At 46.5% G+C, this 27,637-nt stretch overlaps 1 protein-coding gene across 2 annotated transcripts in view; it reads left to right on the forward strand.

Moving 5' to 3' along the window:
- The window catches only part of LOC147097912 (netrin receptor UNC5D-like), a 743,147-nt gene that overhangs the window by 517,970 nt on the left and 197,540 nt on the right, over window positions 1–27,637 (forward strand). For both annotated transcript variants that reach the window (XM_085970980.1, XM_085970983.1), the window contains exons 5-6: window positions 5,784–5,964; window positions 7,069–7,236. In XM_085970980.1, coding sequence (XP_085827106.1) covers window positions 5,784–5,964; window positions 7,069–7,236 — 349 coding nt within the window. The remainder of the gene's footprint in view (window positions 1–5,783; window positions 5,965–7,068; window positions 7,237–27,637) is intronic.

Below are 27,637 nucleotides of genomic sequence, written 5' to 3' on the forward strand. Positions count from 1 at the left end.
CAGGCCAATTTAAGACCCCCTGTTGCCAATTAGAATTAAGCCGCTGATTTCCCAGGAGCATAATAGCAGTGTTTGTCCTCTTGCGTTTTAAACAACTAGGAGAAAACACTGCAGCAGGTGGATTCAATAAGTAAAAAACACCACGTTTTCTGACGAAGGAGGCTGATGAAAGAGAGCAGAGAAAATCATTTTTGAACCTTATTTAGGGTATATTTTCCTCCTGGAAAGAAATAGATTTGCCCACGCTATTTTTAGCGTCAAAGATTGCATTCGGTCACAATTCTCCGGCACGAATTTTTGCGGAACCTGATTTCTGTTTGTGGGGGACCAGCAGAACACCGGATAATCGTGACACACCTGTTCTAATGCCGCTTGCTCACCTGTTCTAACGTACTTGGTGCAAACCATAGTTAATCCCTCTGTGAATTGCACAAAGCTGAAGCATCTGGAAACGGTAGGACAACATGTTCGGGAAGCTCAGTCTACTTCCCGGGCCATGGAGGTCCTACCGGATGACACCATGGAGACTCCGTACTCCTCCAGAGCAACGAATGAATGAATTTACTTGGGTGGCAAATGGCACTCCTGTCTTCATATGCAGGTGAAGGACATAAATTGAAGTGTATTTAAAAACAGCTTATAATTCTATGACACTTATTGGGATAGATATTGGAGAATCTAGAACTAATGTGAGAAGTCACACAACACCAGGTTATAGTCCAACAGCTTTATTTGAAATCACAAGCTTTTGGAGCGCTGCTCCTTCGTCAGGTGAAGTGGAGAGATGCATATAGGCACAGCATATATAGTCAGAGAACACTGCCAGATGATTACAGGTAATCTTTCTAACTGCCCTTTATCACACCTCGGCAGAGAGATAATCACAGCAATCAAAGATGTGAATGGTGTCCGAACTGGTCAGTCAGGAAAACATTACATCGAAGAACAATGAGGTGGGGTCACAAGGGGTCAAATGTTGCTGGTGCTGGGGTCTGTATGAAAAACAAAAAACAAACCAAAAACAATCAAGAAAAAAAAAAAAAATTTTTTTGCTGGAAATCACAGCAGGTCCAGCTGCATCTGTGTAGAGAAAACAAGCCAGCGACGACTCGAGTCTGGATGACTCTACATCAGGTGGGGTTACATGTAGCGTGACATGAACCCAAGATCCCGGTTGAGGCCGTCCTCATGAGTGCGGAACTTGGCTATCAGTTCAAAGTATTCACACCTTTGATTGCTGTGATTATCTCTCTGCCGAGGTGTGATAAAGGGCAGTTAGAAAGATTACCTGTAATCATCTGGCAGTGTTCTCTGACTATATATGCTGTGCCTATATGCATCTCTCCACTTCACCTGACGAAGGAGTAGCGCTCCGAAAGCTTGTGATTTCAAATAAAGCTGTTGGACTATAACCTGGTGTTGTGTGACTTCTCACATTTGTCCACCCCAGTCCAACACCGGCATCTCCACATCAATCTAGAACTAGGGAGCGTAGTCTCAGGATAAGGGGTCAGCCATTTAGGACTGAGATGAGGAGGAATTTCTTCACTTAGAGGGTTGTGAATCTTTGGAATTCCCTACCCCAGAGGGCTGTGGATGCTGAGTCATTGAGTATATTCAAGACAGAAATCGATAGATTTTTGGACTCTAGGGGAATCGAGGGGTATGGGGACAGGGCGGGGAAGTGGAGTTGAGGTCGAAGATCAGTTATGATCTTATTGAATAGTGGAGCAGGCTTGAGGGGCCGAATGGCCTAGTCCCGATCCTAATTCTTATGTTCCCGTTCTTTTTGAGTGGAAAACAGGGGCAAAGGTTCCAGTTTCACGGGGCTATGTCTCATACCCCAAGAATGCCCGAAATAGTTCCGCAACCATATAGGTGTTTTTTTTTCTTTATTAGACATTCCTGGCGGCACCATAAAAAAGGCATTAGGCCCCGTGCATATGTTCACGAGGGGCCTAACATCTGTTTTAGGACCCCTCTGCCAGATTGGGCTGCCCTGCACCGGGGACAGGTTTGCCTAGTGCCACGGGTGCAGCCTAGCAAGCGGCTGCCATCAAAATGGGAATGTCAAAAAATTAATTTTTTACAGCTTGATCCCGGCCCCGCGGCACTCCTGAGGACCGCTGCCGGCCAGCGATTGCCCCCCTCCCCACCTCCCTACACCCCGGGTCAGACGTGCGCTGTCTGCACACCTTTCTTTCTGGCCATGACCGATTGCTACCCAACTGTGTTACAAAGAGAGATCTCCGAGTATTTTTTTATTCGTTTATGGGATCAGGGCGTCACTGGCAAGGCCAGCATTTATTGCCCATCCCTAATTGCCCTTGAGAAGGTGGTGGTGAGCTGCCTTCTTGAACCGCTGCAGTCCGTGTGGTGATGGTACTCCCACAGTGCTGTTAGGGAGGGAGTTCCAGGATTTTGACCCAGCGACGATGAAGGATCAGCCGATATACTTCTAAGTCAGGATGGTGTGTGATTTGGAGGGGAACTTGGAGGTGGTGGTGCTCCCATGCGCCTGCTGTCTTTGTCCTTCTAGGTGGAAGAGTTCACGGGTTTGGGAGGTGCTGCCGAAGAAGCCTTGGCGAGTTGCTGCAGTGCATCTTGTGGATGGTACACACTGCAGCCACGGTGCGCTGGTGGTGGAGGGAGTGAATGTTTAAGGTGGTAGATGGGGTGCCAATCAAGCGGGCTGCTTAGTGCTGGATGGTGTCGAGCTTCTTGAGTGTTGTTGGAGCTGCACTCATCCAGGCAAGTGGAGAGTATTCCATCACACTCCTTACTTGTGCCTTGTAGATGGTGGAAAGGCTTTGGGGAGTCAGGAGGTGAGACACTCGCCACAGAATACCTAGCCTCTGACCTGCTCTTGTTGCCACAGTATTTATGTGGCTGGTCCAGTTAAGTTTCTGCTTAATGGTGACCCCCAGGATGTTGATGGTGGGGGACTCGGCGATGGTAATGCCATTGAATGTCAAGGGGAGATGGTTAGACTCTCGCCTGTTGGAGATAGTCATTGCTTGGCACTTGTGTGGCGCGAATGTTACCTGCCACTTATCAGCCCAAGCCTGAACATTATCCAGGTCTTGTCGCATGTGGGCATGGACTGCTTCATTATATGAGGAGTTGTGAATGGCGCTGAACACTGTGCAGTCATCAGCGAACATCCCCATTTCTGAACTTATGTTGGAGGGAAGGTCATTGATGAAGCAGCTGAAGATGGTTGGGCCGAGGACACTGCCCTGAGGAACTCCTGCAGCGATGTCCTGGAGCTGAGATGATTGACCTTCAACCACCACAACTTAGCTGGACGAGCAGAAGTGGATGGGCACTGAGCTGGGGGGAAATGAAGAGCTGCTGTTGGTGAGATTTTCTGCGATATTACGAAATGAATGAGCGGCAAACGATCCACTTATCTTCATAAGGACACTAACGGCACATATGGATTGCATTTAAGAGGTTGTATTAGAGAGATTCTATCTCTCATTATGTTTCTCCTTTTTCGCCCTTGAACTCCCTAAACAAGCGCTCTACTCGGAGCCCCGGCACGGCAAGAGAGCCCCAGGTGGGCAGAGGAAACGCTTCAAGGACACCCTCAAAGCCTCCTTGAAAAAGTGTAACATCCCCACCGACACCTGGGAATCCCTGGCCCAAGACCGCACAAAGTGGAGGAGAAGCATCCGGGAAGGCGCCCGACACCTCGAGTCTCTTCGCGGCCAGGAGCAAGCGCAAGCCAAGCGCAGGCAGCGGAAGGAGCGCACGTCAACCCAAGCACCCCACCCACCCGCCCCTTCAACCACCGTCTGCCCCACCTGTGACAGAGACTGTAGGTCCCGCATTGGACTCATCAGTCACCTGAGAACTCATTTTTAATGTGGAAGCAAGTCATCCTCGGGTCCGAGGGACTGCCTAAGAAGAGAAGAAGAACCGAAGTATAAGTACAATGAATAGCCAGGGACGTGCTGGGACAATCGCAGGAATGTAGCTCGTGCATGTCAGTTGAGACTAGCACAAAAAAGCTGTGGGAAAAAAAGTCAAGATAATTAAGGGCACAAAATTGCGCCTGCAATATTGCAAAAATCATTCAGTAAAACATCTTCCGAACCTGTCCTTACAATCAAGTACTAACCAAACGACAGTGACTGTCACCATGGTGACAGCTGCGGAAATTATGAGGGTTTTTTTTTTAAAACAGTAGATAATTTTGAAGAACTATCAGTTTGAACACGCATGTTTGAACAAAGTATCACAAGGACGTCTCCATTGGCTATACATCACTTGATTGAAGCGCTTCTGGTCGCATAGTTGCGTGAGAAACTTCCATCGGATATTCTAAGTAGCTGAATAATATTAACCTTACTGTAATCTATTGAGTCAGTGAAAATACCCCAGGGGGATCACAGAGTTTTCATTATAAATTTGGTGAAAAATGAAAAACATAATTTGTGTTACAGCTGGGATTTATCGCTTACTTAAGGGCACAAAATATTAGTTTCTTACCCCGTAATTGAATCAGCAGAGGGGTGCGGAGTTAAACCTGTATGAAATATCGTCTGGCCTCTAAAATCTGACTGAATATTGCAGGGCAATGCTGCCAAAATCATCAGAGCGGGTCACGCCAGGGAAGCTCCTCGTGCCTCCTTGTGGGTATTGGCAGTGCTCCGAGAGCAGGATCTTTGACACCTCGCCAGAGTTAAGAGTTGCAAACGGCCGACATTGTCCATAAGAAAGATCTGCCGGGATGTGGGGGGGTCTGCTGTGTGAAGGTTTGCGAACTTTATGGACAGATGCGGATTCTGGAGGTGCTGCAGTGCCTGTTCGGCCTCAACTGGAGTACTGTGTCCAATTCTGGGCACCGCACTTTAGGAAGGATGTGAAGGCCCTTAGAGAGGTTGCAGAAAAGATTTACAAGAATGGTTCCAGGGACGAGGGACTTCAGTTACGTGGATAGACTGGAGAAGCTGGGTTTGTTCTCCTTAGAGCAAAGAAGGTTGAGAGGAGATTTGATAGAGATGTTCAAAATCACGAGACATCTGGACAGAGTAAATAGAAACTGTTCCCGGAAGGGTTGAGAACCAGAGAACACAGATTTAAGGTGATTGGCAGAAGAACCAAAGGTGACATGAGGAAAATATTTTTTTCGCAGCGAGTGGTTAGGATCTGGAATGCACTGCCTGAAAGGGTGGTGGAGGCAGACTCAATTGTGGCTTTCAAAAGGGAATTGGATAAGTACCTGAAAGAAAACATTTGTCGGGCTACGGGGAAAGGGCGGGGGAGTGGGACTAGCTGAAGTGCTCTTGCAGAGAGCCGGCACGGGATCGACGGGCCGAATGACCTCCTTCTGTGCTGTAACCATTCTATGATTCTATGTTCAATTGCATTAATTGCATAGATGACGGGAGAATGTTTCCCCTGGCTGGAGAGTCTAGAACCAGGGGTCATCGTCTCAGGATAAGGGGTCAGCCATTTAGTTCCGAGATGAGGAGAAATTTCTTCACAGAGGGTGGTGAATCTTTGGAATTCTCTACCCCAGAGGGCTGTGGATGCTCAGTGATTGAGCATATTCAACACAGAGATCGATAGATTTTTTGACACGAAGGTAATCAGGGGATATAGGGAAAGGGCGGGAAGGTGGAGTTGAGGCAGAAGATCAGCCATGATCTCATTGAATGGCAGAGCAGGCTCGAGGGGCTGAATGGCCGACTCCTGCTCCTATTTCTTATGTTCTTAAGCATTGTTTCCTGGAGAACTTCTTACCCAGTAGTTTCTTTTGTCTTTCTTTGTAGGTGGAATGGCTAAAGAACGAAGAACCGATTGATCCTCAGCGTGACCCGAACATTTACACCACAGCAGACCACAATCTAATCATTGAGCAAGCGCACCTCTCCGATTCAGGCAACTATACCTGCGTTGCTTCGAATGTAGTTGCCAAGAGACGGAGCACGGCTGCCACACTGACGGTATTTGGTAAGAAGTGCAACCATTTTGAAATATTCAGTTTAAAGAAAGACTTGCATTTATGTTGTGTCTTCCACAAGCTCGGGACGTCCCAACGGCGCTTTACAGCCAATTAAGCACTTCTGAAGTGTGGTCACTGTTGTAACGTGGGAAACGCGGCAGACAAGTTGCGCACAGCAAGCTCCCACAGACAGCAATGAAATAAATGACCAGATGTTTTAGGTTGTTGCTTGAGAGATAAATGATGGCCAGGACACCCGGGGAACTCCCCTGCTCTTGTTTAAATAAGTGGCGTGGAAGCTTTTACATCCACCTGAGAGGGCAGGTGGAGCCCCGGTTCAACGCTTCATCTGAAAGACGGCCCACCCTCGGTATTGCACAGAAGCGCCAGCCTAGATTAGGGGCTCAAGCTTTTTTTAAATTTGTTTTTATGGGATGTGGGTGTCGCTGGCAAGGCCAGCATTTATTGCCCATTCCTAATTGCCCTTGAGAAGGTGGTGGTGAGCCGCCTTCATGAACCGCTGCAGTCCCATGTGGTGAAGGTGCTCCCACAGTGCTGTTAGGGAGGGAGTTCCAGGATTTTGACCCAGCGACGATGAAGGATCGGCGATATACTTCTAAGTCAGGATGATGTGTGACTTGGAGGGAAACTTGGAGGTGGTGGTGTTCCCATTGCGCCTGCTGCCCTTGTCCTTCTAGGTGGAAGAGGTCGCGGGTTTGGGAGGTGCTGCCGAAGAAGCCTCGGCGAATTGCTGCAGTGCATCTCTGGAGTGGGGGGCTCCAACCCATAACCTTCTGACTCAGAGGAGAGAGTGCTACCCACTGAGCCAAGGCTGTCACCGACATCAATCAACTGAGCGGCCTGCGGGTGGCGCTGTCCAGGGAGTGTATAAAACTCGGGCATGGACCCAGCTTGCGCAGGACATTCTTAACAGGAACTAGTGAAGGACACAACTAGACCTCCATGTTGTAAAACAGTTGATTATAGCTTTGATTAACGCTTAGACCAAGTGCCGAGTAGTTTTCTTACATCAGTCACCATAGTCAGTAGTCTGACTATACCCATCATCTTCAGAGAGTATCTAACATGTCTAACGGATGTATTTGTTTCAGTGAATGGTGCCTGGTCGACATGGACAGAATGGTCACCTTGTAGCATCCATTGTGGCAGAGGATGGCAAAAACGGACACGCACCTGCACCAACCCAGCACCGCTCAACGGAGGAGTATTTTGCGAAGGGACCTCGGTCCAGAAGATTGTCTGCTCCTCCCTTTGCCCAGGTTAGAGCCTCAACTTGAAAATAAAGGAAGAACCGGCAAAATTGTAAATGTTGAGATTGCTTAGCAGCCAGTAGAAGTTCATATAGGTTTTTTGTCAATCTAATAGGCTTGAATGCCCAGGCATATTTTGAAGACTGGACCTGCCCAGTAGACCAGTAACAGCAATAGGCATTTTCATTACACAGAAATATCTTATGCTTGATAGTCATATCATTGAAACCAATACTAGACAGAGGAATTGAGCAATTTTATCTGCTTGGAGGTAACAAATTAGATATTTTTTTTGAAGCAGTACAACAGTCAGAAAAGATTGAAGTAGGTTATGCTCACAGCGTCGATATAAAATCCAGCCAGCTCCTTTCCAGCATTATTACAATCAGTGGGACTCTTGCCATCAGAAGTGGTAATGAAGGAATAAAACCAGCAAATGCTGGAAGCTCTCAGCAGCATCCGTGGAGACAGAAACCGAGTTAACGTTTCAGATCGATGCCCTTTCATCAGAACGGGAAAATGCTAGAGATATAATCATGTTTTAAGTAAGTGCAGAGGCAGGGAAAGGAGGGGGGATGAGGGAAGGCCTGCGATAGGGTGGGAGGCAGGAGAGATTAAATGACAATGTGCCCATTGAGCTGCGCGGCCGCGCGGTGGTCTGGAGCTCCCACGCTGGCCAGCCTTTCGATCGGAATAACCGCGCGTGCACGAAAATGCGAATGGGCCACTTAAAGGGACCGCGCACCCCAAAAAAAATAATTGGATGATGGTGCGAGGCAAAAGGGAGTGGCGGGGGCAAGGGGTGGGCGGGGGGGGGGTGCAATGGGACAATGTAAAGAAACAAAAGATGGGTCTAGAGGAGCTGAAAATGGCAACCGCAGAACCATTACAGGCACCTGCCGTCTGGAAAAAATGGGAGCGGAGGTTATGATCTGAAATTGTTGAACTCAGTGTCGAGTCCTGGGAGGTTGTAAAATACCTAATCGAGAGGTGGCGATGAAGGTTTGGCCTGTGCATATAATATTTCCAATTCTTGACTTCCCCTGAGCACTGAAACATATTCAGACTACAATCCTATCCTTGTTTCGTGACTGCTAATTAACAGGATAAAGATTTTTCTCACTCATCATTCTGCCTGTTGGTTGCACACATCTCAGCTAATATTCTGCCGCAAAAACAGTTTGATAATGAGACGATGTGGTGGTGCATAGTTGGAACTATGATTGACTGCTAGAACTTTCATCTATTTAAAGGATAAGGCCATTAAAACGCTATATCATTAGTGTTTTTCCCAGTAATTCCGTTTTATTGCAGGCACTGCATGTACTGTACCAGTTATCTGTCTGTAAAAAGTTTCAAAGTCATCTGTTCCGCTTCACGCATCAGGGTTCCGACATCACACTTTGTGTAAAAAAAAAACGCAACAAATCTTAACTTGCTATTCTTAAACAAAACGAGAAAGAAAGCCAGTCATTTCCTGCTGATACTTTCTGACTTTGCAATCACCAGGGGGATGATTTTCATTCAGAAGTCGGGAAGGAGGCGGGACTACAACTTTCGGGGTTGTAGTCCCGCCTCCATCGAGATGCGGCCAATCCACGCGATTTTAACTTGATTGACCTTGTTGAGCCCGCCCAGCGGGCTCAGCAGGCCAATTAAGGGCCACCCGGCAACAGGTGACGTCACAGGTTGAAATTTCATCTGTCAAGACGTTTTGACAGATGAAATATCAGTGTTTCACAGCTGTTTGAAGCTGTCAAACACTGACAGTCTTAGTTCTAACCTGAGTCCTTCTCCACAGACTCAGTTAGAAATCTCACCGGCACAGAAAGCTGCAGGCTGTCACTTTTGACAGTTCGCAGCCATTCTGCTTTCTGTGCCGGTTAGATGAAGGACTCCCGAGACCGAAAGGAAGGAAGGCTGAAAAGGTAAGTACAGGTAATTTAAACTTCTTTACACACCAAACACACTTACCTTTGCACTCATGCACCCATCACTCACCTGAACACCGACATCTCGACCCCTCCAAGTCCTTCAACCCGACGGCCCGCCTCCTCTAACTTGGCGTGGTTTGGAGCCATCGGGAATCCCACACTTCAAGCTTTAAAATAGGGATTAGGCTAAAAACTGCCTGTTAACTACCTGTTAACAGGCAGTTAATTGGCACTAATCCCTTCCCGCCTCAGGTAGGCGGGTCCCAGTTCGGGGCGGGTACCCGCCTCCTTTGAAACTTACATGCAGGCGGGTTGGGGGCGGGATGGTGTCGGGACCCTCGAATTCGGGACTTTAACCCCCGCACGCCTCCAATCCCGACTCCACGGGTCAATGAAAATCGACCCCCTGATCTTTCTCCATGGACAGGAATCAAGACACTGCTAACCTAGAGAGACAACAGTAATCATCCTCTGATTGAACTCAGGACGCCTGTTTAGACCACTTCCCCACAGGGGGCACCTCAATCATCTCCTTAAAGGGACAGGCGAGGGTAGCAGCCAATCATCACAGCAATGCTCCAGACAGCCTATGAGCAATGCCAGAGGAGGTTGGAAGCATATACAGAAAGTTAGATCGGTCACACGTGCAAGGTATCCAACACGCAAAAAAAAAATCCTGTCCAAACCTTTCATAATTTTTTTTAAAACTTTGATTAAATCTCCTCTTACCCTTGGTCTAAATTGCCCCGGTATCTCAAGCCTGTCCTCATAACTGTAGTATCCCAATCCTGGTAAATCAACATTGCACGCTGCTTAAGGCTTTAATGTGCTTTCTATAATGGGACACCTAGAACTGAGGCTTGTCCTGATCACTGGCGGGGAGAGTGGGAGAAGGTCTTAATCTTGAGCTTCAGATAGAAGGCCGCCACCTTCTCCTCCATCGCCGGGCAGCCTCGCTGGCACCAAGGACCCTCTCCCTCTCGAAGGAGGCGAAGTTGGCAAGCGGGTTCCTCCGCCACTCGTCCTCGTCGGGTGTCCGCCCCTCCCTCTGGACCCTGGAGTGGACGACCACCTGCTGGTAGGTCCGAAATACCCCCCCCCACCAAAAAAAAACCAACCACCCACCCCCCCAGCCGCAGTCACTTTGTTCTACATAGAAACATAGAAGATAGGAGCAGGAGTAGGCCATTTGGCCCCTCGAGCCTGCTCCGCCATTCAATGAGATCATGGCTGATCATCCAAACTCAGTACCCTGTCCCTGCTTTCTCCCCATATCCCTTGATCCCTTTAGCCTCAAGAAATATATCCAACTCCTTCTTGAATATATTTAATGAATTGGCCTCAACTGCCTTCTGTGGTAGAGAATTCCACAGGTTCACCACTCTCTGGGTGAGGAAATTCCTCCTCATCTCTGTCCCAAATGGCTTACCCCTTATCCTTAGACTGTGACCCCTGGTTCTGGACTCCGCCGCCATCGGGAACATCCTTCCTGTTCTCCAAGCACACATTTTCATTGGTTCCTAGGAAATTTCAGCTAATCAAGAGGTGGTCATGGCAAGCAGCAAACTGTTCTTCAGTTGCTGCTGAAGACATTTCAGCCTCGTAGAATCATACAGCACAGAAGGAGGCCATTCGGCCCATCCTGCCCATGACGGCTCTTTGAAAGAGCTGTCCAAGTAGCCCCACTCCTCCTGCTCTTTCCCCGTAACCCTGCAATTTTCTCCCCTCTGTGTAAAGATTGGGAGTAATGACTAAATCTTTTTTTAAAGAGCTGATTTTTCTTCAAGTATTACCATATATTTAAAAAAAACACTTTATCACTTACTTCGCTGAGCACACCGCTCATCAAATTTGCTTTCAGTAGTCACGGACGCACTGCTGAGGAATGTCTTCTCCAGCGCACCATGGGCGGCACCATGGGAGATCCACTATAGCATATTGTAAAACATTTATGAGGTAAATTTGCGAGCAAAACTAAAAAGCAAATGCTGAAGTATGACTTTGCATATACAAGTACATAAGCATCCATTGCTTTTGACCAAAGTGGAGAAGCTAGTTGATGGAATTGTGTAGACCTCTGACCCTTTGCTAAATGCAACGTCTTTCCACTCAGCTCCATCGCGCAGTTGAGGTCTATCATTATCTACTTCACTCCGAGTGGTTATGACCCAGGTCAGACTTTACTCATCTGTACTAGCACTATTTATAATTTTATTTAAACCTCTTTGCAAAATTAAAAGCCAGCTGTGTCCTTTACAGGTTGAATCAGGGCCAACATTGCCATTTGCGATGCGCTACACATTTTCTCTTCAAGCTTTCCTTGTTAGTCTTTTGGTCATAATCTTTAAAGCGTATTCATAGAGGAGCTCACATCTGTTGAGTTATTGAGTTAGTGGAGTGCATTTCACAATCAAGATTTATTGGCGAAACAGTGGAAAGAAATCTTCTAAATATAGGTGCGCCAACTTTTAGGGGACTCGGACATTCAAGGCTGAATTAGTTTGTCCAGATTTATTCGATGGAGAAGCAAGATGCCCTAACAGTCCGCATTTTAGACTTTCTTCCATAAGAAGGTTTAACAATGTTAATCCCAACTGCAATAAGAACCAATAGGAACAGGAGGAGGCCATTTAGCCCCTCGAGCCTGTTCCGCCAATCAATAAGATCATGGCGGATCTGTGACCGAACTCCATACACCCGCCTTTGGCCCATATCCCTTAATACCTCTGGGTTAACAAAAATCTATCAATCTCAGATTTAAAATTAACAATTGATCTAGCATCAGTTGCTATTTACGGAAGAGCGTTCCAAACTTCAACACCATTTGTGTGTAGAAGTGTTTCCTAACTTCACTCCTGAAAGGCTTGGCTCTAATTTTTAGACTCTGCCCCCTAGTCCTAGATGCCCCATTCGGCGGAAATAGTTTCTCTATCTACCCTATCAGTTCCTCTTGATATCTTGAAAACTTCGATCAAATCGCCCCTTGACCATCTAAATTCCTGGGGATACAACCCTAGTTTGTGTAATCTCGCCTCGCAGTTCAACCCTTGGAATCCAGGTATCATGTTGATGAATCTACGCTGCACTCCCTCCAATAGGTCAATAGATCCTTCCTAAGATGTGGTGCCCAGAACTGCGCACAGTGCTCCAGGCGTGGTCTATCCAGAGATCTAAATGCTTGTGTATGTTTCCCTGAGACGTTCTCCAGAGTTCACCAGTTGTGAGAGTTCGTAATCTGCAACAGTAAATAACTGCGAGCAAAATATTTCAATTCAGCCGTCCTCCATTGAATGAGTCCATCATTCAACTGAGGACAAAAAACCTCAAGACACCGACCATTAAATATGAAGCCTCAGTAGATTTCTGTGATTACCCCTATTTACACTCTAAAATATCCTTGCTCTGCCCTTTGCGCCTGAGTTCTTTATTGTGTCCCTGTCAATGGCAGAGTTGTCTCTTTACAAGTTATTATTATTAAAAGAGCTATTATTTCACTACTCAGGAAATCAAGAGAATTGAGTGGTTGCTTTCGATAGCCAAGGAGGATAGTCTAGAACCAGGGGTCACAGTCTCAGAATAAGGGGTTGGCCATTTAGGACTGAGATGAGGAGAAATTTCTTCACTCAGAGGATGGTGAATCTTTGGAATTCTCTACCCCAGAGGGCTGTGGAGGCTCAGTCGTTGAGTATATTCAAGGCAGACATCGATAGTTTTTTTGGATACTAAGGGAATCAAGGACAGACCCACCAGGGGTGACGGCACAGTGGTATACAGCCGGGGAGGAGTGGCCCTGGAAGTCCTCAACATTGACTCCGTATCTTGACGGTTACCATTTGCAAATTCCAGTTGGATAGTTATTGAGCGCTGAAACAATAACATGTCTGATCGCGGTAAAACGATCGTAGAAACATTGAAGATAGGAGCAGGAGTAGGCCATTCGGCCCCTCAAGCCTGCTCCGCCATTCAATGCGATCATGGCTGATCATCCAAATTAAGTACCCTGTCCCTGCTTTCTCCCCATATCCCTTGATCCCCTTAGCCTTAAGAAATATATCTAACTCCTTCTTGAATATATTTAATGAATTGGCCTCAACTGCCCTGTGTGGTAGAGAATTCCACAGGTTCACCACTCTCTGGGTGAAGAAATTCCTCCTCATCTCTGTCCTAAATGGCTTACCCCTTATCCTTAGACTGTGACCCCTGGTTCTGGACTCCCCCGCCATCGGGAACAGCCTTCCTGCATCTAGTCTGTCTAGTCCTGTTAGAATTTTATAAGTTTCAATGAGATCCCCTCTCATTCTTCTAAACTCCAGCGAATATAAGCCTAATCGACCCAATCTCTCCTCATATGTCATTCCTGCCATCCCAGGATCGGAGAGAAAGGGAAGACTCGTTCATTCGGGGAGAGGGCCCTGGTTCCTCGTTGGCCGTATTCACCGGCTGTTGCACATGGGTCACTACGCTGCGTGTGTTGGGGGGGCCGGAGCTCCCATCTTTGTGGCTGGTGTTGGCGAGTGCCCTGACCGCCGAGATCCTGGAGCTGGCGGGCAACGCGGACAACCAGAAGACCAGGATCGTCCATCTGTCCCCCATCCCCGCCACCTGCGGCCCGCCAGCCACAGCGACAAAGAGCTGAATAGGTTGTTGGGAGGGGTCGCCACAGTTCAGGGCGGGGTCCTGCCCAACACTCAAACCGTGCGGCTGCCAAAAGAAAAGGGGCGCCCAAGCAAGGTGTAAGATCTTAATGATCTCTCAGAGTTCTCGGACAAGACACCAATAGGCAGCAGCCAGTATGTTTGAGCAATAGATCAAGATTTATTAAGCTTACAGCGTAATATACTTGACAACAGGCGATAGTTTAACGAGTAGCTCGCAGCCCTTGGTCCCTGGAGCCTCTCGGACACAGGTGACATCTTCAGCCTGTTCCTTTGTTCTCGTAGTAGGTCTGTGTGAAGTAGTTCTTTGAGTATCGAGTTTTTAACCCTTTTCTTATCAAAAGTTCGTTTGGCCAGTGTCCATATATGGGCCCAGAAATTCGGGTCTCCATGGGTGAGTATGGACGGGGTACTCACCCGTAGGCCCAATGGAAGTGCCGGTTTCCTGCATGCACTGCGCATGCGCGGGAAACCGGCACTTCCGTTCCCCTGAACGAAGGGGTTCAGTGTTCGAACGCATGTGCAGGAGAGGCTGCGCGTGCGCATCGAACGTAGGTTTTTTTTACAGGTTTTCCCGGGAGGGTAAGTCTACAGAATTTACACATATAAAAAGCAGGCGTAAGGCCTGCTTTTTACAAGGTAAGTGGTGAATTAATTAAAATTAAAACATTTTTTCCACAGGTTTATGATTTTTAAATACTTTAAAGCAAGGTAAGTTTATTTTTAGCCCCGTTAGAAAATAAAATTATTTTTTTCAAAAATTTAAATTATTGTTTAAAATAGTTATTTCATGTAATTTATAGTTTATTTAAAAAATGTGATATTTTTTTTAAATTTATTTGAAGATTTAGTGATGTTTTGGGGCCCGTAGTATTTATAAGTTTTGACAGCTCTTCCTGTCAATCTTATGAATGGAGCATTCCCTGCTCCGATTGGCTCCCCATGGCCCACGTGATCCCAGGGGCCACATCGAACTAACTGCGCCCCTGGGATATGCAAGCACTGCGCGCCGGCAGCTGGAGCAGGCCCAGGATCAGAATTCCACGCGGGCCCACAGCTCAACGGCCGGCGCACTAGGTAAGTGCAGGTCGGGGGCTTGCACCCGCGGGAAGCCTCCGACCCGAATTTCTGGGCCATGGTCTTTAACAAAATCACCTTTTTTAATTGGTTCTAATGGTCAAAATACCATTGCCACTCAAATTAAGGGTAACATCCTGACTCCTCCCAGCCTCACCTCTCTCTCTCTTAGGCAGTCCCTCGGAACCGAGGATGACTTGCTTCCACATTAAAAATGAGTTCTCAGGTGACTGATGAGTCCAAGGCGGGACCTACAGTCTCTGTCACAGGCGGGGCAGAAGGTGATTGAAGGGGCGGGTGGGTGGGGTGCTTGGGTTGACGTGCGCTCCTTCCGCTGTTTGCGCTTGGCTTCCACTTGCTCCCGGCGAAGAGACTCGAGGTGTTCGGCGGCTTCCCGGATGCTTCTTTTCCACTTTGAGCGGTCTTGGGCCGGGGATTCCCAGGTTTCGGTGGGGATGTTGCACTTTTCCAAGGAGGCTTTGAGGGTGTCCTTGAAGCGTTTCCTCTGCCCACCTGGGGCTCTCTTGCCGTGTTGGAGCTCCGAGTAGAGCACTTGTTTTGGGAGTCTAGTATCGGGCATGCGGACGATGCGACCCGTCCATCAGAGCTGATCGAGCGTGATCAAAGCTTCGATGCTGAGGATGTTGGCCTGAGCGAGAACACTGATGTTGGTGCGCCTATCCAGCCTAATAGTTCTACCATTGTTCACCTTGAACTGTGTAGCTGTGTGTCCATCCGTTATCAGAACCAGTCTTGACTAGTCCTCGCTGACTTTGCAGTTACATTTTGAGCAAGCCTTAGCAATTTATGCACAAGTCATTACAGGTCAGGCAAAATATAGATATTTGGTTAATGTGAAGTTCACTATTCTACACTCTCATTTATACTTACACATGTTATACTAAAAATATCCAAGTATCGGTCTTTCATACAAAGGTTTACATCCCAAGTGGTGGGGACTGTACACCACCCCCACCCCGCCTCCACTCCATGCTGGGAGGAATTCTTTCATAGTCATAGAGTTTTACAGCACAGAACGAGGCCCTTTGGCCCATCGTGTCCGTGCCGGCCATCAAGCCCTGTCTATTCTAACCCCATAAAATAGATAAGGGAGAACCAGTGGATGTGGTGTATTTGGACTTTCAGAAGGCTTTCGATAAGGTCCCACACAAGAGATTAGCGGGCAAAATTAAGGCACATGGGATTGGGGGCAAGGTATTGACTTGGATAGAGAACTGGTTGGCGGACAGAAAGCAAAGAGTTGGAATAAACGGGTCGTTTTCCGAGTGGCAGGCAGTGACTAGTGGGGTACCGCAAGGATCGGTCCTAGGACCCCAGCTGTTCACAATATATATTAATGATCTGGACGAGGGAATTGGATGTAATATCTCCAAATTTGCAGATGACACAAAGCTGGGTGGGAGGGTAAGCTGTGAGGAGGATGTCGGGAAACTCCAGTACGATTTGGACAGGTTGGGTGATTGGGCAGAAACATGGCAAATGCACTATAATGTGGATAAATGTGAGGTTATCCACTTTGGTGGCAAAAACAGGAAGGCAGATTATTATTTGAATGGCAATAGATTGGGAGAAGGGGAAGTGCAAAGAGACCTGGGTGTCCTTGTGCACCAGTCGCTGAAGGTAAGCATGCAGGTGCAGCAGGCGGTTAAGAAGGCAAATGGTATGTTGGCCTTCGTAGCAAGAGGGTTCGAGTACAGGAACAAGGATGTCTCGCTACAGTTGTACAGGGCCTTGGTGAGACCGCAGCTTGAGCATTGTGTGCAGTTTTGGTCACCTTACCTGAGGAAGGACGTTCTTGCCATGGAGGGAGTGCAGTGAAGATTCACCAGGCTGATACCTGGGATGGCAGGAATGACGTATGAGGAGAGATTGTGTCGATTGGGCTTATACTCACTGGAGTTTAGAAGATTGAGAGGGGATCTCATCGAAACCTATAAAATTCTGTCAGGTCTGGACAGACTAGATGCAGGAAGGATGTTTCTGATGGACGGGGAGTCCAGAACCAGGGGTCATAGTCTTAAGGATAAGGGGTAAGCCATTTAGGACTGAAATGAGGAGGAATTTCTTCACCCAGAGAGTGGTGAACCTATGGAATTCTCTGCCACAGAGGGCGGTGGAGGCCAGTTCATTAAATATATTCAAGAAAGAGTTGGATATATTTCTTGAGGCTAAAGGGATCAAGGGATATGGGGAGAAGGCAGGGACAAGGTACTGAATTTGGATGATCAGCCATGATCTCATTGAATGGCGGAGCAGGCTCGAAGGGCTGAATGGCCTATTCCTGCTACTATCTTCTATGTTTCTATGTTTCTATTTTCCAGCACTTGGTCCGTAGCCTTGTATGCTATGGCGTTTCAAGTGCTCGTCTAAATGCTTCTTGAATATTTTGAGGGTTCCTGCCTCTACCACCCTTTCAGGCAGTGAGTTCCAGATTCCAACCACCCTCTGGGTGAAAAAGTTTTTCCTCAAATCCCCTCTAAACCTCCTGCCCCCTACCTTGAAACTATGCCCCCTGGTTATTGACCCCTCTACTAAGGGGAAATGTTCCTTTCTATCTACCCTATCTATGCCCCTCATAATTTTGTACACCTCAATCAGGCCTCCCCTCAGCCTTCTCTGCTCTAAGGAAAACAACCCCAGCCTGTCCAGTCTCTCTTCATAGCTGAAGCGCTCCAGCCCAGGTAACAGCCCGGTGGCTTGGATCTGTTCTCCCCGGTCATGTTACTTGCCTCATAAAGACTCCCCAAGATTGCCTGAGTAATGCCATAGGAGTCATTTTCACCTTCACCACCTGTGCAGAAGTCGGGCAGGTCTACCAGAGGTGGACAACCTGCTCCACCAGCTTACTGCCTAAGATATGCAGAGGAACTGCCATCCCCATAACTCTTGAGGACAACACCCTTCTGTTTGAAATTTTAAAAACTATCTGGCGTAAGAAAACTACTAGGCACTTGGTCTAAGCGTTAAACAAAGCTTTAATCAACTGTTTTACAACATGGAGGTCTAGTTGTGTCCTTCACTAGTTCCTGTTAAGAATGTCCTGCGCAAGCTGGGCCCGTGCCCGAGTATTTATTCTCTCCCTGGACAGCGCCACCCGTAGGCCGCTCAGTATTATTTCATAAGTCTTTCTTTCATGAATGACTGATTCATGTCACTATCTGTCTCTCTTTTGTGGGTGCTATCGAAGCATTCTGAAAACCGATGAGTGGTTTCCACTTTGGTTTGGGTGGAACCTACCACTGTTATGCAGTGAGCGAAGTTGTTGGAAAGCATCTCTTGGTTTTGTTCTGCTTGGAGCAGAGAAGGCTAAGGGGAGATTTGATTGAGGTGTTTAAAATCATGAAGGCTTTAGATGGAGTAAATAAAGAGAAAGGGCTCGATTTTCAGTGTGCTGTGGAGTCGGGTTTGGAGGCGTGCGGGGGGTTAAAGTCCCGAATTCGTGGGTCCCGACACCATCCCGCCCCCAACCCGCCTCCATGTAAGTTTCAAAGGAGGCGCGTGCCCGCCCCGCACTGGGACCCACCTACCCGAGGCGGGAAGGGATTAGTGCCAATTAACTGCCTGTTAACAGGTAGTTAACAAATGTAAGAAGTCACACAACACCAGGTTATAGTCCAACAGCTTTATTTGAAATCACAAGCTTTCGGAGCGCTGCTCCTTCGTCAGATGAAGTGGAGAAATGCATAAAGACACAGCTTATATAGTCAGAGAATAATGTCAGATGTTTACAGATAATCTTGCCAACTGCCATTTATCACACCTCGGCAGAGAGATAATCACAGCAATCAAAGGTGTGAATGGTGTCGAAACAGGCCGGTCAGGAAAACATTACATCAAAGAACAATGAGGTGGGGTCACAAGGGGTCAAATATTGCAGATGCTGGGGTCTGTATGAAAAACAAAAAAAGACAAAAAACATTTTTTTTTTTTTGCTGGAAATCACAGCAGGTCCGGCCGCATCTGTGTAGAGAGAACAAGCCAATGTCAACTCGACATTGTTAACAGGCAGCTTTTAGCCTAACCCCTATTTTTAATGTTGAAGTGTGGGATTCCCGACGGCTCCAAACCACACCAAGTTAGAGGAGGCGGGCCGTCGGTTTGAAGGGCTTGGAGAGGTCGAGATGTTGGTGTTCAGGTGAGTGATGGGTGCATGAGTGCAAAGGTAAGTGTGTTTGGTGTGTCTAAAGTGATTAAAGAAGTGTAAATTACCTTTTCAGCCTTCCTTCCTTTAGGTCTCGGGAGTTCCTCATCTCACCGGCACAGAAAGCAGAATGGCTGCGAACTGTCAAAAGTGACAGCCTTCAGCTTTCTGCGCAGGAGAGATTTCTAACTGAGTCTGTGGAGAAGGACTCAGGTTAGAAGTAAGACTGTCAGTGTTTGACAGCTTCAAACAGCTGTGAAATGCTGATATTTCATCTGTCAAAACCTCTTAAGAACATAAGAACATAAGAAATAGGAGCAGGAGTAGGCCAATCGGCCCCTCGAGCCTGCTCCACCATTCAATAAGATCATGGCTGATCTGATCCTAACCTCAAATCTTCTATCACTCTGCATCCACCCGAACCCATGTGATCTCCCGGGAGAGGCGAAAAACCAGATAAAGACCCAATGGCCAATTTGGGAGAAAAAAATCTGGGAAATTCCTCTCCGACCCATCTAGGCGATCGAAATTCTTCCAGGAGATCACTCTGTCCCTATAGTTTCTACAGCACTTACCTTCTGTAAAGGCGATCTCCACCCCAGCCAGGAACAGGAATAAAACCATCTCCTGAAATCTAACAGAATTAGAACACAGTAGGAGCAGAACAAGGCTACACAGCCCCTGGGCCCGCTCCACTACCCACAGGGCCATGACCATTCCGAACCCAGACTCATGTCCAATTTCCTGCCCGCTCCCCGTAACCCTTTATTCCCTTTACTTCTAGGAAACTATCTATTTCTGTTTTAAATTTATTTAATGATGTAGCTTCCACAGCTTTCTGGGGCAGCAAATTCCACAAACCTACCACCCTCTGAGTGAAGAAGTTTCTCCTCATCTCAGTTTTGAATGAGCAGCCCCTTATTTTAAGATTATGCCCCCTAGTTCTAGTTTCACCCGTCATTGGGAACATCCTCACCGCATCCACCCGATCAAGCCCCTTCACAATCTTATATGTTTCAATAAGATCGCCTCTCATTCTTCTGAACTCCAATGAGTAGAGTCCCAATCTACTCAACCTCTCCTCATATGACCACCCCCTCATCCCCGGGATTAACCGAGTGAACCTTCTTTGTACTGACTCGAGAGCAAGTATGTCTTTTCTTAAGTATGGACACCAAAACTGTATGCAGTATTCCAGGTGCGGCCTCACCAATACCTTGTACAACTGCAGCAATACCTCCCTGTTTTTATATTCCAACCCCCTAGCAATAAAAGCCAACATTCCATTGGCCTTCTTAATCACTTGCTGCACCTGCATACTAACTTTTTGAGTTTCGTGCACCAGGACCCCCAGATCCCTTTGTACTACAGTACTTTCCAGTTTCTTGCCATTAAGATAATAACTTGCTCTATGATTTTTCCTGCCAAAGTGCATAACCTCACACTTTCCAGTATTGTATTCCATCTGCCAAATCTCTGCCCACTTACTTAGCCTGTCTATGTCCCTTTGCAGGTTTTTTATGTCCTCCTCACTCACTACTTTCCCTCCCATCTTTGTATCATCTGCAAACTTTGATATGTTACACTCGGTCCCCTCCTCCAAATCGTTAATATAGATTGTAAAGAGTTGGGGACCCAGCACTGACCCCTGCGGAACACCACTAGTTACTGGTTGCCAATCTGAGAACGAACCATTTATCCCAACTCTCTGCTTTCTGTTAGAGAGCCAATCCTCCACCCACGCCAGAATATTACCCCCAATCCCGTGATTTTTTATCTTGAGCAATAATCTTTTGTGTGGCACCTTGTCAAATGCCTTTTGGAAGTCTAAATACACTACGTCCACTGGTTCCCCTTTATCCACCCTGTATGTTACTTCCTCAAAAAACTCAAGCAAATTTGTTAAACATGACTTCCCCTTCATGAAACCATGCTGAGTTTGCCCTATTAAATTATGTTTATCCAAATGTCCCGTTACTGTCTCCTTAATAATGGACTCTAACATTTTACCAACCACAGATGTTAGGCTAACAGGTCTATAGTTTCCAGCCTTCTGCCTACTACCCTTTTTAAATAAGGGTGTTACATTAGCAGTTTTCCAATCTGCCGGGACCTTTGCTGAGTCCAGTGAGTTTTGGAAAATTATTACCAATGCATCCACAATCCCTACCGCTACTTCCCTCAAGACCCTGGGATGCAAGCCATCAGGTCCAGGGGATTTATCCGCCTTGAGTCCCATTATTTTACCAAGTACCACTTCCTTAGTGATTTTAATCGTATTTAGTTCCTCCCCCCCTAGAGCCCCCTGTTTGTCCAGTGTTGGGATATTCTTAGTGTCCTCTACTGTAAAGACTGATACAAAATAATTGTTCAGTGTTTTTGCCATCTCCATGTTTCCCACCATTAATTTCCCGGTCTTATCCTCTAAGGGACCAACATTTACTTTAGCCACCCTTTTTCTTTTTATATAACTATAGAAACTTTTACTGTCTGTTTTTATATTTTTTGCTAATTTACTTTCATAATCTATCTTCCCTTTCTTAATCAATCTTTTTGTTATTTTTTGCTGTCTTTTAAAGACTTCCCAATCTTCCATCCTCCCACTAGATTTGGCTACCTTATATGCCCTTGTTTTTAGTCGGATACTATCCTTAATTACTTTACTTAGCCACGGATGGCTATCTTTTCTTTTACACCCTTTTTTCCTCAGTGGAATATATTTTTTTTGGAAGTTGTAAAATAACTCCTTAAATGTACACCACTGGTCATGTACCGTCTTACCCTTTAATCTATTTTCCCAGTCCACTCTAATTAATTCCGCTCTCATACCTTCATAGTCTCCTTTATTCAAGCTCAGCACGCTTGTTTGAGATCCAACCTTCTCACCCTCTAATTGAATATGGAACTCAACCATGTTATGGTCACTCATTCCAAGGGGATCCTTTACTAGGACATTTTTAATTAATCCTGTCTCATTACACAGGACCAAATCTAAGGTTGCTTGCCCCCTGGTCGGTTCAGTTACATACTGCTCAAGAAAGCCATCCCTAATACACTCAATGAACTCTTCCTCAAGGCTGCTCTGCCCAATTTGATTTGTCCAGTTAATATGATAATTAAAATCCCCCATAATTATAGCTGTTCCCTTATTACAAGCCTCAACTATTTCCTGATTAATACTCCGTCCAGCAGAGTTGCAACTGTTCGGAGGCCTATAGACTACACCCACTAGTGTTTTTTTCCCCTTATTATTCCTTACCTCCACCCAAACTGTTTCACTATCCTGCTCCTTTGACCCAATATCATTTCTCTGTATTATAGTGATTCCTTCCTTTATTAACATAGCCACCCCACCTCCTCTCCCTTCCTGCCTGTCCTTCCTGATTGTTAAATAACCTGGTATGTTTAATTCCCAGTCATGGTCACCCTGCAGCCATGTTTCTGTAATGGCCACAAGATCATACCCATATGTCATTATTTGTGCCGTTAACTCATTCATTTTGTTACGAATGCTACGTGCATTCAGATAAAGAACTTTCAAATATGTTTTGTAACACTTAGTTCCTGTTTTTTCCCTTTTTAGTACTTTACTTTTTACTCCATACCTTCTGTCCCTTCCTGACACATTCTGTTTTTTAATTCCCCCACTGCTACCTAAGTCTATGACCTTCTCTGTTGTCATTTCTATTATTTGCTCTCTAGAAACCTTCCCCCCACTAATTAGTTTAAATCCCTCTCTACAGCCCTAGTTATATGATTCGCCAGGACTCTAGTCCCAGCACTGGCCAAGTGGAGTCCGTCCCAACAGAACAGCTCCCTCCTGTCCCAGTACTGGTGCCAGTGTCCCAAGAAGCAAAACCCATTTCTCCCACACCAGTCTTTGAGCCACGCATTTAACTCTTTAATTTTATTTATCCTAGCCAAATTCGCTCGTGGCTCAGGTAATAACCCAGAGATTATTACCCTTGAGGTTCTGTTTTTTAATTTGACCCCTAGCTGCTCATACTCCTTTAACAGAACCGTCTTCCTTGTCCTATCTACGTCGTTTGTACCAACATGGACCACGACAACTGGATCCTCCCCCTCCCACTGCAAGTTTCTTTCCAGCCCAGAAGAGATGTCCTTAACCCTGGCACCAGGCAGGCAACACAGCCTTCGGGACTCCCGCTCTTGACTGCAGAGAACCCTATCTATCCCCCTAATGATACTATCCCCTACCACTACAACATTTCTTTTTACTCCCTCCACTTGAATGGCCCCCTGTACCACGGTACTGTGGCCAGGTTGCTCATCCTCCCTGCAGTCCCCGCTCCCGCCCTCACAGGGAGTAAGAACCTCGATCCTGCTGGACAAGAACAAGGGCTGCGTCTCCTTCAACACTACATCCTGGATCCCTGTACCTTCCTCACTCGTAGTCACACCGTCCTGTCCCTGACCACGGACTACATCTGCAGTAATTAACTTCATAGGTGTGACCATCTCCTGAAACATAGAGTCCAGGAACTTCTCCCCCTCCCTGATGTGTCGCAGTGTCCGAAGCTCGGTCTCAAGCTCCATAACATGGAACTTGAGTTCCTCTAGCAGCAAACACTTGTCGCAGATGTAATCACCGTTAGCCTCAATGGGGTTCACCGGCTCCCACATCTCGCAACAGTAACACATCACCTGCTCCATTCTATATAATTAATTAAATTTCTTATTATTAGTTATGAAGACCCTGCCCGGATATATATGATAATATCACACCACTATTCAATAGGACTTACCAACTTAAAGGTATGAAAGAGAAGAGAAGGAAGAAAACCAACCAACCAGCTGATCACCAACCTCCTCCTTGAATACTGTCTGTGGAGCCTGTTTGGTTGACTCGTCTCGCTGCTCTGCCTCCACAGTGATGTCTAAGCCTGGGAGTGGGGAACAAAACAGAGCAAAAAACACACCCTCACCTCCCACTTATCCGAACTCTCCCACTTAGCAAAACTCCAACAGCACTCAATGCACAAAGCACTCCTTGCACCGCACTAGCCCCTCCCCTTTTATACCTGGATTCTACTTCCTGTTTAAACTGCCCAAGAGTTTAAAAAACCCTTAAAAAATTAAACTTACTTCAAATAATTGACTTCTTAACACACTAAAATTCACAAAATACACTTAAATGATTTTTCTCCCACTTAGCAAAACTCCAACAGCACTCAATGCACAAAGCATGACAGATGAAATTTCAGTCTGTGACGTCACCTGTTGCTGGGTGGCCCTTAATTGGCCTACTGAGCCCGCTGGGCGGGCTTAACAAGGTCAATCAAGTCAAAATCGCGTGGGTTGGCCGCATCTCGATGGAGGCGGGACTACAACCCCGAATGTTGTAGTCCCGCCTCCTGCCCGACTCCTGAATGAAAATCCTGCCCAAACTGTTTTCAATGGCTGACGGGTCGGTAACCAGAGGGCACAGATTGAAGGTGGTTGGCAAAAGAACCGGAGGCAACAGGAGGAAAAACTTTTCTATGCAGCGAGTGGTGAGGATTTGGAATGCACTGCCTGATAGGGCAGTGGAAACAGATTCAATAGTAGCCTTCATAAGCGAATTGGATAAATACTTGAAGGAGAAAAAAAATCACAGGAATATGGGGAAAGAGCGGGGGAGTGGGACTAACTGGACTGCTCTTCGAAAGAGCTGGCGCAGACTCGATGGGCCGAATGGCCTCCTTCTGTGCTGTACTATTCAATTATTCCAGAAGCTTAATCAATTAATGGGTTGCTTGGCACCTAACTGGCATCCTACCCTTGCTCTTGACAGACTCTAGTGTGCCCACTCTTTGACTTTGTGAAACCTTGCCTTCTCCACACTCAAATCTGGCTTTTGCCTCATGAAGCCAGCAAGCCTCGAACCACAGTAATCAATCAAGGAGACCGCGCTTGAGATAGTCACCTGAATTTGTGGCTGGGTTCCATTGGATTATGCTGAAGCGATACCAGTTTCTACGCACTACTGAGAGGAAATGTTATTTCCCTTCACTGATGTGACAGAACGATGGATTTAAGCCATTCTAAGCAAATACTCCTTCAGCTAATATCTGATTTGATCCCATCTCTCGAAAGCATATTACAGGAAACTTTCAATTAACCAGCCCCTAAATAACCGGAAATATCGGTTAACCGGCAAAATTCAGGAGTCGGTTCAGGTAACTTTTATAACTTTTATTACTTGCACAGCAACAAATGCAGGAAGGCAAGGGTTTGGCTGCAGCTGTTGCTAAGCTACAGTGACACTTGCAACTTGTGGACGCTGTTCTGAAGCTGTTGCTAAGCAACAGGGTTTGTTGCTAAGCAACAGGGTTTGTTGCTTTATACGGAGCTCTGAGCTCCGTATCTTTTACTATAGCGTTCGGTTATCCGGAATTGTTGATGAACCGGCAACACATCGGTCCCGTCTGTGCCGGATACCAGAAAGTTTCCTGTACCTGGTGAACTCCATTTCTCGTTTTATAATGCTTTAGCAGCATGCAGAGTAACATTCACTCTGAGGGTAGATCTTGACCTTGCATTGGAGGCAGTTCAGAGACGATTCACACGGTTGATTCCAGAGATGAGGGGTTTGATTTATGAAGAAAGGTTGAGCAGGCTGGGCCTATACTCATTGGAATTTAGAAGAATGAGAGGTGATCTTATTGCAACATATAAGCTACTGAGGGGGCTCGACAAGGTAGATGCAGAGAGGATGTTTCCCCTCGTGGGGAAATCTAAAACTCGGGGGCATAGTTTCAGAATAAAGGGTCGCCCTTTTAGAACTGAGATGAGGAGGAATTTCTTCTCTCAGAGGGTCGTAAATCTGTGGAATTCTCTGCCCCAGAGAGCCGTGGAGGCTGGGTCATTAAATACATTTAAGGTGGAGATAGACAGATTTTTGCAAGATAAGGGAGTGAAGGGTTATGGGGGAGCAGGCAGGGAAGTGGCTTTGAGCCCAAGATCAGCCATGATCTCATTGCCACTTGCCTATTCCTGCTCCTATTTCTTATGTTTGCGCGATAGTGTAAAATGGGTGGTGGCCAGTCGGTCTCACCTGTTGGATAATTCCTTCGTTACCCTTTAAACAGATTCGTACAACTTCGAGGCAGTAATACGTTTGATAATTCACTTCATTTATTACGGACAAATCATTAATCTTAAACACCCTAACCAACAAATCATTTGCCGTAAACGCCCCAACCAACCAGACAGAATAGCGCACGTTAGCCCTGCGTCCTGAAACTTACTCTGCGTAGATTTAATGAGAAATCGTGAAGGTGCCTTCTGGGTTTCGACCTGAAACGTTGACTCTATTTCTCTCTCCACAGATGTTGCCTGGCCTGCTGAGTTTTTCCAGCGTCTTCTGTTGTTATTTGCAGCTGTCTCTTATGCCGTCTCGGTTTATGGTTCTCTTCCTCCCGAATGCAACCCTTACCTCATGTTTTACAACTACGATTTGTTTCAAATAGTTTACCAAACAGAGACGAGAGGCCTCATTTGTAACCCTTTCCACACCAGAGTGTTACCTCTTATCCGATTAGGCACTTTACAGCCTTCCGGACTCAATATCGATGTCAACAACTTCAGATCATAACCTCGGCCCCTATTATATTTTTATATTTGTTATCCACACTTTTGGTTTGTGCCTTTTCCTTTTTCTCTCTTCCACATGGCAGCTGTCTCTCACTCTGCCAGCGCATTTCACACTTCATCTAGAGCCATTGTTTGTTTCTTTACCTGTCCTATTACCATCTCGTCTCACCTTGAATATCTCTTAATGTCTCTTCTTTCATCCCCTCCCCCATTTCCCAGCACCCAAACTGCCTTTTGTTTCATTTCCTGCCTTTTCTCTCAGTTCTGTAGAAGGGTTTCGACCTGAAACGTTGAATCTATTTCTTTCTCCACGGATGTTGCCTGGCCTGCTGAGTTTTTCCAGCATTTTCTGTTGTTATTTCGGATTTCCAGCATCCGTAGTATTTTGCTATTGGATTACCTCTTATTTATTGTTGTCCCCCCCCCCCAGCCCCACAAAACCATTCTCTGATGTAAATAATCCTCTGATGTAAATAATCCCTTGATGTATGCTCCTGCGGCGCCCCCCCCCCCCCCACCTGCTGTGATAAAAGCCTATGTTTCCAAAGCTTCTCTTATCTGCAGTTTTAGAACATGACCGGGAGAAAACAGGCTTTTTCAAGAAGATGATTTTTTTTTAAACTTATTAGTTCCTGCGATGTGGACGTCGCTGGGCAAGGCCGGCATTTATTGCCCATCCCTGATTGCCCTTGAGAAGGTGGTGGTGAGCCGCCTTTTTGAACCGCTGCAGTCCCGTGTGGTGAAGGTTCTCTCACGGCGCTGACTTTGTCGTAGCGGTTTTGGTACAACGGAGTGACTTTGCTGGGCCATTTCAGAGGGCAGTTAAGAGTGAACCACATTGCTGTGGGTCTGGAGTCACATACCGGCCAGACCGGGTAAGGGCGGCAGATTTCCTTCCCTAAAGGTGAACCAGATGGGTTTTATCCAAAAAAGCAGTAGTTTCATGGTCATCATTGCTGATAATAGCTTTTTAATTCCAAATTTAT

This window comes from Somniosus microcephalus, chromosome 30, assembly GCF_052327205.1.
Source record: "Somniosus microcephalus isolate GS21.2 chromosome 30, FLI_Smic_1.0, whole genome shotgun sequence".
Classification (NCBI taxonomy): Eukaryota; Metazoa; Chordata; class Chondrichthyes; order Squaliformes; family Somniosidae; genus Somniosus; species Somniosus microcephalus.